This window comes from Coenobita brevimanus, chromosome 59 (assembly GCF_032717465.1).
Source record: "Coenobita brevimanus isolate Jiangsu-jjx chromosome 59, ASM3271746v2, whole genome shotgun sequence".
Lineage (NCBI taxonomy): Eukaryota > Metazoa > Arthropoda > Malacostraca > Decapoda > Coenobitidae > Coenobita > Coenobita brevimanus.
This window is the reverse complement of record NC_137012.1, coordinates 399034-412551: the sequence shown is the minus strand read 5'-3', so window position 1 is coordinate 412551 and position 13518 is coordinate 399034. Positions and strand designations below refer to the sequence as shown.

Sequence of the window (13518 nt, the reverse complement as noted above, 5' to 3'; positions counted from 1 at the left end):
CCTGAGAGCAGCAATACATTAAGTGAGTGGATGGTGAGTGCCCCCACGAACCACTACACTCATACATAATCGTACTTATCAGGTCAGTGACTAACCTCATTCCTAAAAATACACTGAGTGAGTGGATGGTGAGTGCTCCCACGAACCACTACACTCATACATAATCGTATTTATCAGGTCAGAGACTAACCTCACTCCTACATCTCCTGAGGCTTTCAGCATTTCAGCAGTCAACCCGACACAACTGCTGCCTTCCTCACCCACATCCTGCCTATTGCCCTGCTCACAGTAGCAGCTTCAATCAAATGTCAAGGGCCAAACACTGGATCTGCAAGCTTCAAACCTTCCCTGTCCCAAATTCCTCATTCAACAATCGGCTGTAATGCTCTCTCCATGCATCTTTAATATCCCCACTCTTCACCACTACCCTTCATTCATCACTCTTCACACACTGCTCACCCATGATATTCCTGTTCTCCCTCTTCACCTGATTTGCCACCTTAGACATCATATTTTTCCTATCCACAAGATTTAGGTTATCAAGTAAAAGTTTCCGTGACTCAGACTTCTAGTCCTATGCTTGGCAGCCAAGTATTCCTCTCTGTTACCACCCTCTTTGATTCCCGGAAAAGCCTTCTTTTCTGTTCAACTGCAGCTTCTACAGTACACCCTTATCCCACCACTTAGTTGCTTTATGTCTTGGTGGGTCTCTTGTCCATCCACATTCTGAATCAGTAACTTTCAAGAGGTTGCTCCTGAGGGCTCTGTACTGTTCATTAACACTTCTGTCAATGTCTCCCTGTTCAACCACCACTCTCCTTATCTCCCTATAGAAGGCATCCCTTACTGCTTGTTTTTTCAACTTCCGTATTTTCCTCCTAGGTGCTTAGGTCCTCTTTTTCATCAACCACTCCTTAAGTAACATGTCGCTTATAAATAACCTGCGTTGCTGCACATACTCCTAGCTCCCTATAACTTTAACATCCCTGACTAACTTCCTATCACCCCTCCCGACCATGAAATAGTCTAGCTGACTGCAATTTCCCCCTGACATGTATCTAATCAACCTACTCTCTCTTTTCCTAAAATGTGTGTTGCACACAATCATGTTCATTGCCTCCCCAAACTCGAGTACTCTGTCCCGTTCCTCATTCTTCTACCATGTTCACATCTCCCATGTACTCCTTCATATCCAGGAGCTTCTTCACCTACATGACCCCTCCCAAAACTACAATCTCATCATCCCACATACCACTTACTACACGTATTAAGTCATTCTCAAATCTATCCTTCTCTATCTCATCCAAGCCTGCCTGTGGAGCATATCCCGATATGAATGCAACCATTTTCCCATCATACACAATTTTCACTATTATTACCCTATCATTACCATCATCATCATCATCCGGACCTCTTTTCTCACACCAGGGCAGGGTGAGGAGTAGCAATGCACAGACAGACCAAATCTGCCCAATACAATGGGCCATGTTTCCATTCACTCATCATTCAAGCCCCCGGAATCCTGGCTATATTTGATATCCCAAAAAGCTTTCATCACATTCTGTAGCTTTACATAAACGTATCTGAGTCAATCCGAAAGCTGCCACGTTTAAAAGGGGTGCCAAGTTCCCGATCATGCACTTCTTCTCACAACATTCCTCCAACCAGCTCGATCTCTTGTAAGTTCCCTAGCCTCACCGACTTCCAAACCACTCTTACTCACACACTCATCCATCATATCCCTCCACCTTCTTCTTGGCCTACTTTGCCTCCTCCCTCCTTCAAATTCACTCAGGTACAGTAGAACCTCTTTGGTACGGACCCCGTTAATCCGGATTTCTGTTAATTCGGACAAAATTTAAAAATAATAAACTCCAAAAATATGTTGAAAATCATTCTAAAGTCATTTTCAGTATCAGTGCGGAAAGCGATCGTCACTTGTTTAGTCTCAGATCATGCTAGGTCGTAACATGGGTGCCTGTTTAAACACACGCTAGCATTCATTCCATCATCTAGTTTACCGACCATTTATATTTTTACGCCACATTTCAAAAGTTAATCCTCCTTACCATGCCCCCTAATGCAAGTGTAGCTTCTGCAATGAATACAGGTGTTAAAAGGAAGCATGTAACACTAAGTATTGCAGGTAAAGTGAAAATACTGGATAAACTAGAGGCTGGTGTTCCTGCAGGAAAACTCATGAATGAGATTACCCTGATGGTCCGGACAATCTGCTAATTCGGACAACCCTTTCCCCTGTATAGTCCGAACTAGAGAGGTTCTACTGTATATCTTTTTGATCACTATTGTTATCCATTATCTCCATATGACCATACCATCTCAGTACACTCTCTTTGATTCTAGTGTCCACAAACTTCCTCACTCTGCATCTTTCATGAATCACATTATTTTGTATCTTATCCACTCTCTGTACTCCACATACATTCCTCAGCAATCCCATCTCCACTGCGCTCATTCTCGACTTTTCATTTTCATGCCACACCATTTTCTCACATCCATATGTTAATGTTGGCACTAACACTCCTTCATGTAAGCCTCGTGCAGCTGCAACACTCAAGCCTCTGTTTTTTATCAAAGCCTCCATAGCATCAGCTACTTTCCTTCCTAGTGTCACTCTACCTTCCCCTTCTTTTGCACATTTTCCTCTCTTTTCTATCACTGTCCCCAAGTATTTGAACTCTCTTACCAATTTCAGTCTTTCTCCATTTACTGTAACATCACACTGGGAGTGTCCTTTTCTCTTGATTACCATCACTTTACTCCTTTCTACATTTACTCTTGAGGTTCAACGCTCACAGACATCAGCCAAACTCTGCACTAGTCTACCAAGTTCTTGTCAGGTATTTGCAAGCAGCACTGCATCATCAGCATACAAAAAATTTGAGATATTCCATCCATCACCATTCATTACCAACGTCACCCCTCTCTCCATTACTCGTGTTTTTACTTCTCTCATCACCCCATCCATACATATATTGAATAACCATGGGGAAACCACACAACCCTGTCACCCACAATGATCATGAACCATTTACATGGATGCCCATTTATCCTTACACATGCCTCACTACCATTGTAAAAACTCTTGACAGCACTTAGCAGCTTACCATCTACACCTTACATCCGCAAAACCTTCCACAGTCCTTCTCTGTCTACTTTTTTGTATGCTTTTTCCAGATCCATAAATGCTATAAATACCTTATGATCCTTCTCACAAGCATTCTCCACTATCTGTCTCACTGCAAATATTTGATCCACACATCCTCTGCCACTCCTAAACCCACCCTGTTCATGACTCACTAGGACTTCTGATATCTCTCTTACTTTCTCTATAATAATTCTTCCATATACCTATCCTACAACACCCAATAAACTTATGCCATGATAATTTTTGCACTCACTTCGCTCACCTTCATTTTTGTACAGGGGTACAATCACAGCCTTTTTCCACTCTGCTAGCACAGTTTCACTCATCTATGCCTTCTTACATATCTCCACCAAGCACTTCATTCCACTCTCTCCACTACACTTAAGCATCTCTGCATACACCTCATCAACCCCAGCTGCTTTCCCATTTTTCAGTCACTTCACAGCATTCTTCACTCATGCGAATGTCACCTCTCCTGGTATTGCATTCCTTCTCTGCACACCCTCAAAACCAATCATGTTTACAGCCGCTCTGCTCGCTCTATTCCCGTTCATCAGGCTTTCAAAATATTCCTTCCATCTGGTCCTTACTTCATCCCCATGGGTTAATTATCTACCACTTACATCCTTAACACTTTCACATTTCTTTCCGCTGTCACTTCTACATTTCCACACCTCTTTCCAGAAGAATGTTATCATCATTATCATCTGGACCTCCTTTCCCATCCTGCAGCAGGGTGAGGAGTAGCAATGTCCTGACAGCCCAAACTTGCCCAATCCAATGGGCCATGCTTCCATTCACTCATCCTTCAAGCCCCTGGAATCCTGGCTCTATCGGATACACCAAAAACATTCACCATGCTCTGTAGCTTCACATAAACATATCCGACTGAGTCAATCCGAACGCTGCCAAACTAAAAAGGGGTGCCAAATCCCTCATCATGCACTTCTCACAACATTCATCCAGCCAGCTCGATCTCTTGTCAGTTCCCTAGTCTCACTGACTTCCAAACCTCTCTTTCTCACACACTCATCCACAATATCTCTCCACCTTCTCCTTGGCCTACCTCGCCCCCTCCCTCCTTCAAATTCGCTCAGGTATACCTTTTGCACCATTCTACTGTTATCCATTCTCTACACATGACCATACCATCTCAGTACACTCTCTTCGATTCTGGTGTCCACCGACTTCCTAACTCCACATCTTTCATGAATCACATTATTTTATATCCTATCCACTCTCTATACTCCACATACATTCCTCAGCAGTCCCATCTCCATTGCTCTTACTTTTGACTTTTCATTTCGTGCCACACCATAGTCTCACATCTACAGTATATGTTAAAGTTGGCACTAACACTCCTTCATGTAAGCCTCGTGCAGCTGCAACATTCACTGGCTAAGTTATAAGGCAAATGATAACTGCCAAGTTATATGAATGCTGTAAAGAGAAAAACCACAGTGGACTGGCTTATCTGTTCTTTTTCAAGGTGCTGTCTGTCTAAACTAAGATAATGATTAGGACAGCCAATTACAAAGTACAGGTAACTCACATGGAACACGATCTCATGGAACGCGCTCGCAATTATACACGGTAAGGGCTGGGATACATATAAGACAACGTAAGATTAAAAAACCTTTATGAAAACTACAAATTAACGCAGGAGAGGCCTTTGAAAGATCAAATCCTCAAACGTCACCGCAGCGCGCGGTTAGTTTTGATTACGTGACGATCTAGGCGGGAAATTATTCAGTGAGTGAGACATTCCCGAGTACAGTAGCACAGTATTTGTAAGTTAAATATTTACAGTACTGTACTGTTCTGGTAAGTTTATGTGCAACTTAAAGTACTATTAAATAACGTTAAAGCAAGAAATAAAGTTTTATAACCAGTTTACCTGATAGGCGTCAGAATATTGCCTTTTTTATTTGTTCGTTTTTTCCACAATACTGCACAGTATTTGTAAGTTAAATATTTACTGTTCTCGTATGTACTGTACTTGTAAGCACTTAAATAAAGCCTTGTAACCAGTTAACCTGAATTATATGATTACCCATGATCGGCGTCGGAATATTGCCTTTTTTGTTTGTTCGTTAAACTCTTACTGTACTGCTTTTCTACAGTACTGTATTTGTAAGTTAAATATTTACTGTTCTGGTATGTACTTGTAAGCAATTAAAGCATTAAATAAAGCCTTGTAACCAGTTAACCTGATTTATATGATTACCCATGATCGGCGTCGGAATATTGCCTTTTTTTGTTTGTTCGTTAAAGACTTATAATAAAAGAAAAATACATTTTTGTCTTGGTATCTTTACCTATTTGCTCAGGTTTGCTGTAATGGTTTGGATCATTTGATGCAATGCAACTTGTAGAAAACTGTGAATAAACTTTCGGGAAATGAACGAAAATCTGGGACATGAGACTGACCTTGACTTCACCCTCTCATGTATCATCTGTCAGTTCACCACCTGCTATCGTGATGGGTGGATGTACGATTTTTTCGCTCGTGGCCATGCCTAACCACGCTTAGGTACACCCATTATCTCGACCCAGACAGAAAATACTATCTTTTTCCTCCCTTGCAAAACACAAACAACCACCCTGTTTACGAGACAGCAATATATATTGCGAAAATAACAAGGTAAAATGATAAAGATGAACGTAAAATGATAAAGATGAACATGTTATGACGGAAGAAGAACGTTTTCCCCGTCTGTAAACATATTTATTTCTGCTTTGTATCTGTATTCGTAATAATTAGACTTATTGTTAGTTCTGAAACTGCATTACGATTCTATTTTTAGCCATTCTCGTGGTGTGGGAGCTGGAAGTTGTGACACTACTTCCTTATTGCTAATCGGACTGACCCTCCACTTTATTCTCCCGTGGCAGAGTCTAGCCTTGGAGGACGTGCAGTTTTCTCATTTAGGACTGAAAATTCAACTCTTTCGCTCCCTTTTCCAAGCATGGGCACAACGATAACGTAAAAAATAACTCGAAACTACCATAAATATATATCAAAAAGGTGAAAATGTATTCATAACATTTTTTTTTTTTCAGCCATTCCTAATAGATTATGTACTGAAATCATTCGATATCACAGTACTGCACCTCTAAGTTAAATATGTACTGTTCTGGTATGTACTTGTAAGTTAAAGCACTGGTACCAGTTAACCTGATTTATATGATTACCTATGATCGGCGTCGGAATGTTTCCTTGTGTTTACGTACAATATTTGTGTGTTGAAGTTTTGCTCTGGAGTACTGTATTTGTGAGTTATAACATTAAATAAACCTTCTAACCACTTAAAGTGCTTTCTAGTGATTACCAGTGACAGATAACAGCAAAACAACACATTTGGGCGGTCTAGGGAGCAAAATACGGAGTAGTTTATATATATGCGATTTCGCACCTAACACGGCACGGTAGGAACGAAACCCACGTGTTCCGTGCGAGTTACCTGTACAGCATCAAACAGTTCAAACAGTTCTTGGTCTTAGAACTTTTTAAGTTGTACTGTATGACATGCCCACCATCCACTCAGTGTAGGTGCCAGAGGGGTCGGTGAGGTAGAGGTGGGGGGTGCCGTCCATATCAAAGCCGGCGATGAGACATGATGTGCCGAAGGGACGTCTCCCATTGCTCTGTGTGTACCGCTGCTTCAGAGTGGCAATGAATCTGCAATTTAGGGATGCATGATACACAGTGCTGTGAAGAAAGAATGATGTGATATGACGGAGTTGAGCAGTGCAGTCATTCACGTAAGTCACGCAGTCAATCCCAGTCCACACATGACTTCCAAATGCTTATCATCCTCACTCTCAAGCCCTCACTAACCAAGAGCTCTACTTACACTGTTATCAAAGAAATCACACTCTCTCTGCAGCTTCAAGTTAGCTGTCCTTCACTGATGGGGTTCATGAAAAGCTAGGATCAATGACATGGCTTTTGTGAATTAATACCTGAGGCAGAGACTTCTAAATACTGAGTCTGACAATGCCAAGGATGTGAGGCAAGGTAACACTGAGTCATATACACACAAGCTGAATTACACAGTACTGATCACACACAGTACACCCTATATTCACATTACATACAAATAATACAATACTGGAAAAGTGATAATTTTTTATTAATCTCTACATCCCAGTTTATGGTAAATAGTTTATTACACATAAAATACAAAGAAAACTAAGAAAATGTCTGTAGTGACAATCATGACTGTTTACAGGGCAACTTTTCGAATAACTGGCGACCATCTGCTACTGATAAATAAATGATAAACATTAACTGTTCTGCATTTCTTGAGGATGTGGATAAAACCGAGTGTTGAAATCTAACACTGGGGATTCTGGAATGCCTTACTTGCTTTTAAACTACTTTCTGATACAATGCCTATGATGAACCCCTTTTGGTTTTCATGAAATTCTTATGCTCCAATTTTTTTTCACTGATCATTTCAAAAGTTTGTGTTATGTGTATCATTATTGTTGAGGTTCATCTATCTATCTATCTACTGCCAGATGCCTCAATTCCTTAAAGGGTGGCCACAAACAAATCACCTCCTTGCTGCCCTGTCCACTGTCACATTACTGCCTTGCTCCTGGCTCACAAACCCCTCTCTCATATACCTCCTCACTCCATCCCTCCACCTCATCCTCAGCCTCCCCCCCTCCCCCTCACTCACATACACTCTCCTTGCTTCCATTCATTCATCATTCAAGCCCCTGGAATCCTGGCTCTATCTGATACGCCAAAAACATTCACCACATTCTGTAGCTTCACATAAACGTATTTGATAGAGTCAGCCTGGACGCTGTCACGTTAAGAAGGGGTGCCAAATCCCCGATCACGCACTTCTCACAACATTCATCCAGCCAGCTCAATCTCTTGTCAGACTTCCTCACTCCACATCTTTCATGAATCACATTATTTTGTATCCTATCCACTCTCTGTACTCCACATACATTCCTCAGCAGTCCCATCTCCATTGCTCTCACTCTTGACTTTTCATTTTCATGCCACACCATGGCTGGCACTAACACTCCTTCATAATTATACTAACAATGATGATATTTTTCTATCTGGCGGGGTTACTTACAGCTTTCACTAATTCATGTATTAAGATGGACATTCCTATGGTGAGTAAACTGTCTGTCAGTACAAAGGATAGAATACCACAGATGTTACTGCATGGAAAGGGTTAAACTGCTGTATACAAGAACTTCTAAAGCAAATGGCAAGCAATGTCACACAATGCCACAAATTCTACTGCTGAAGAGAATATCTTTACCTGGTGATGTATTCAATGCTGACAGGGTCCTCCACAGTCAGTTTGTGAGACTGACACTCAGTCCTTGCTCGGTTTATCAGAATTCTGGCATCAGCGGTCAGACCTGAAAGTATTCAACATGTTACTTTACCTACCTAAATATCACAATTCCTCTGGTGGGTTATATTCTCGCTGTTAGGTGCTTTTCTAACATCTCTTATTCTGTGAAATATTCAAGGGTGGAATTCTCATAAAACTTTACAAATGATCCCTCATTGCAATTTAGATTTCTTTCCGCAGAAAAAAAAATGGAGATGTGGAAAGTTTCTGCTCTTTCCTCTCTCTCCCATTCCATCCAAGACAAATAACGGCAATAATAGTTTTCCTCTTGTAACCAGAAATTATTTTTGACAAAAGAAGGAGAGACCAGGAAAGAGTCTATCCTCAGTGTCACCCTGCAAAAAAAAAATCTTAGATAACACAGGATGTCAATAATAAATATCTTTGAGTATTACACCCCTGCTTATTTCAAAGTAATCTCTTCTTCTAAGACATATAAAGCTCTTTCACATCAACAAAACTGGTGCAACAACATACAAGGGTATATTACTGTAACACACCAGATATCATAAAAACCCAGTGAGGAGGAGATGCTACAAAGCTTCTTAAATGATGATAATATGGCCCTTGAGTTATCAACACTCTCAACACACAAACTCCTGCAATACAAAAGGTCAAATCCATGCAGAGGGTGGAGGTGCTCACTTACTCGATGTAGTGCTGCTCTCAGGTGCCTGCCCTTTCCACACTTCCTTCCTTCTTTCCATCCTTCCTCTTCTGTTTTTCTTTCCTTTATTCTTTCCTCATCCTTCTGTCTACAGGTGACTCTACAATAAGTGAAAAGCCAAATGATTTCCTGTACACCAGGAAACCATTTATTACACTGGATGGTAACCATATAACCAAATTATGGTGCCTGGTGGTTTAGTGGGCAAGTAAAGCGTTCCAATCGGATTGAGCCGGTGCAAGTTTATATCCAAAGGATGGTTGGGTTTTACTGCTTACACAATGCCACTCAGGGATGAGTAAGACTGATCATTCTCATCTCAAATGTCAGGACCAACTTGCCTAGCCCCAAGCTCCTACACTCCTCATGGGGCAACACTGGAGTAATGATGATGATGATGATGATGAACAAGTTCTTCACACACTAGGAGAGTTCTCATCCATGCTGAATAGTGTCCCACAGCATCAGCACAACAAGAACAAAATGAAAATGATATGACTGCACTGAAGCAGATTATGGAGATATATCTAACCCCCTCCACTGAGACATCACCTCCAAGATGAATATAATCACCAGGAAATAGTATGAGTTACGTAAATAAAATTGTGGTAGGTGGTGGCGGCCATCATCCACTCACTTAATGTAGTGCTGCCCACTTTTTCCTTCATCATCATCCTTTTTCTCTGTCTCTCCTTAATCTAGTTCTCCCATCTTTCATGTCACTTTATATTAATCTTTTTTCTTTTTCTGGTTGCTTTACACTGAATGACAAGCCTAATGGTTAACTGTACACCAGGCAACCATTTACAATGCTGGGTGGTAACCATAAAACCAACTGACACGTGTTCCCTACATGTCAACAAGTGGGTTGGCACAGGATTAGTGTCCCTCCCTGGAAAATCACCAACTCAAAGACAAACACCCACCCCCTACAGGATTATGGCATCTGGTTATAGATAGTGTGACAGATAAATAAAAATAAGCACGGTACAGAAAGAGGTAACATTCAACAAGTTATTACATAAAAAAGGGGGAGGAGGCACTGTTGTCATCATCACCTCCCTCATAAGAACCTTCCAATAGTGAGTGGTTATAACAACTGCTCTACAATTACTTTGTGCTCATGATTCTCTACTTTTTTTTTTTTTTTTTTTTTTTTTTTAAACTGCAGGTACAAACTTAACAGTCCATTTCCTGATGCCTATCAATCCTCTTCTTCCTACACACCTTCAAATGTCACCATCCTAGCACTGAAACTCTGTCTGTATTGGAGCTGTCTCTTTCAGGACTGATATGATAGTATTTGCTGGAGTGTTATGATGATGTCAATGGACTTTGTGGAACAGCATATTTTTTTTTTTTTTTTTAATGCAAGAAAGAAGGAATCAAAGGCCAGGACGCCACAAAGTGTTCCCTCCAAGAAAAAACAACATAAAAAGGACAGCCTAATTTAGGATCCATTTATTGGGTGGGGTTAGAAAGAAATAGTTACAAATCATCAAAGTGTTCCTGCCATAACTCGAGACTGACCTTGTATCTTTTCAAACCTAAGACTGCTTCTCTAATCACTTGACCATGACCTCCCCTTTTGTCCTCTTTTCTCTCTCTAGTATTCCTTAAATTTTCATACTTCATTTACTCTTTCCCTTCCAAAAGGACCTTCTGTCTTACTTTTAACAGACTTCCTTTAGTACTAAACAATGTATATGTGCATTCTCTGACTATTCCCCAAGCCATCTCTATATACTGTATTTTTCTCTGCTATTCAGTCAGCAATGCCACATATCACTCCCACTGACCTTTCTTTCATTCTGAAGTTCACACAGATTTCTCCCATTACATATCCCATTCATTCAGTTTATGCTTCTGGGAGTGTGGCTTTCTGTTGACAATGTAGTTCACTCATCACCTTTTGAGGGATGAGGAGGAGGAGTTGAGGGGTGTATGTATACCCATGAAGCTTTATCATGTGGGTACATATGAGTGCTAACACATGGACATGAAAGGCAGAGAATTCATGTTTTAGGAAAGGATCCATCCCATTATGTAAGCTTATGCTGCACCACCCCAACCACAAACAAAGAAATGAAACACTTCCCAACACTACATGATATCCCTCTTCCTTCATTGAATAATAAACGTCAGGAATAATATCCTACCTGTGTCTTCAATAACTGAAAAAATCAAGTCTAAAGTCTGAAGCTTAGAAATTTCTCAAATCATTCAGTAACCAGGCTTTACATTTATAAATGGGGACTGGAAGCAGCATACATTTAAGAATACATCTTTCCGCCACCACTGTGAAAATACATTATCCTCTTCCATCCCATGATAAACAAGGAATGAGGAAGGTATTAAAAGTACATTCAGCAGAATCATTGGGAAGTTGCTGAATGCTGTGAAGAGTATGTTTGAGGGCACTAGGAGAGCTATGCTGGTTAATAGTTCTTTGATCTGGATGTTGGACTTAAACAGGGATGTGACATGTCTGTGCTTGTTCAATTTAAATACGCATGGAATACAAACTCCACTGACCCCTACTGCAACAAGTTACCCTTGAACTAAATAAAAAAGCCTGAAGGCAGCTAGACTAAAATGAAAAATAATTCACTGAAGCAAAGGCCTTGACCTACCCAGGCCAGGAATATCTTTTTCATTTTCAGTATTGTTTTCATCTCCTGATGATTTTATTCAGCTTAGGATGCTCTTCAAATGGAAGGTGTTAACTATAGCCTTAAAAGACCCCCTTCAATATGGGAGGATCTTCAAAATTGAATAAAATTGTCTGGTAGAAGCAATAAAAATTAAAAAGGATGTCACCTAAACCAAAGGGGTTGACAAGTAATCACAGTCAACTCCTTACCACATTTTACATTTACATTTTTGAGGACCATGGTATGCAAAAAGCTTTTTTTTTTTTTTTCTTTTTACCAGCTGAAGAAAAGTTAGTGACACTGGGGGTCATGCAGCTCTATCCAGGGCTCATGTTAACGTGAAGTAGTTACTTTCTTAATTCCAGGTGAAGCGCTGGTACTTCCGTGCTAGTTTCGTGGGTGGGGTACAAATACCCTTAAAACACAGGGTAACTGAAATATTCCCACACCAGACATGACTGTACTGTTTACAAAGGGTCCAACACGCTTGCACACATTGGCCTTGGTCACCTAATGGAAGCTCTCCATGCTGATCAATCTCTGGAAGCCTCCTTATTCAGTCTCTTATCCCTGACGTCACACTCTATGACCTCATCCCAGGTCTTTTTCAGTCCGTCTCTCACAACCTTACCCCCAACGTTCACACTTCTAACCTTCCACACCTAACTGTTATCCTCCACCTTCTCAACTTGCCCAAACCAATTCAATTTACCCCTCCTTACTGCAACATCAATACATCCCAGTATCATTGTTCCCTCTACTCTTCGATCGTAAACCTAGCCACCCCCCAGGTTTGCATTAACCCTTTAAACGCGGATCGTCGCGTTTGCGACGCTCGGCAAAAAGGACATAACGGCGGAGCGTCGCGTTTGCGATTCTAGTAAATTTTGAATAACCGCGGGCAGGCAGGCTCCAGCTAGTATTGTCTATTAGTACCACCACCCTTTAGCTACTTTTAGCACACTAGATCTTTGTACCACTGACCTGCGTTGTTGCCAAGTATCGCGTTTTCCCCCCGTCCCCCCCCCCCACGGCCCCTGCCAGCCTGGCTGTGATACATGGCAGCGCTCTGAGTGCTCAGAACTGTAAATCTACACTCTCCTCTCACAAGCAGTTTGTGCTAATAGGAAACGCTTGTTTCCCCAGTTGTAACACTAGCTTTTTTTCTCACGGTTTGCCCCTGTTTAGCGTCAGTTTACCGCAGGCTTTCAAAGTGACATTATGGCGAGTTCTAGCTCTTCCGAGTCAGTGCAAGCGGCCGACAGGAACGACAATAAAGTGACGGGCGTAAGGCAGAATAAAAAGCGCGCCGTGGTGATCTTTTGGGAAGTAATATGATTGAAAATAATGTAGTATACATGTTTTTAGCTGTGAAAATGGAAATGTTTGTTGAGTGACGGGAAGACCGCCGCCGCACTGCATGTCGGCTGTACGCTCCGTTGATTTTAGCCTTATTTTCAGTGCTTACTGTACAAATACGGATTCCTAACTACCTTTACGTTGTAGTATAAAGTTTACTGTGACAGAATGAGGCTGTGGTAGAGGGGAAACCGGGTTGCTGGAGGTGTTCGTTTGTTCGTTTTTAAAGGCTCCAACATGCTTGCATGTGTCGGCCTTGGTCACCTAATGGCG

The 13518-nt window shown here is 41.3% G+C and overlaps 1 protein-coding gene across 1 annotated transcript in view; it reads right to left on the bottom strand.

Moving 5' to 3' along the window:
* The window catches only part of Prosalpha4 (proteasome alpha4 subunit), a 35698-nt gene that overhangs the window by 9908 nt on the left and 12272 nt on the right, over nucleotides 1-13518 (bottom strand). The window contains exons 3-4 of the mRNA XM_080274766.1: nucleotides 8467-8569; nucleotides 6707-6851 (exon numbers count right to left, since the gene is read on the bottom strand). Coding sequence (XP_080130892.1) covers nucleotides 6707-6851; nucleotides 8467-8569 — 248 coding nt within the window. The remainder of the gene's footprint in view (nucleotides 1-6706; nucleotides 6852-8466; nucleotides 8570-13518) is intronic.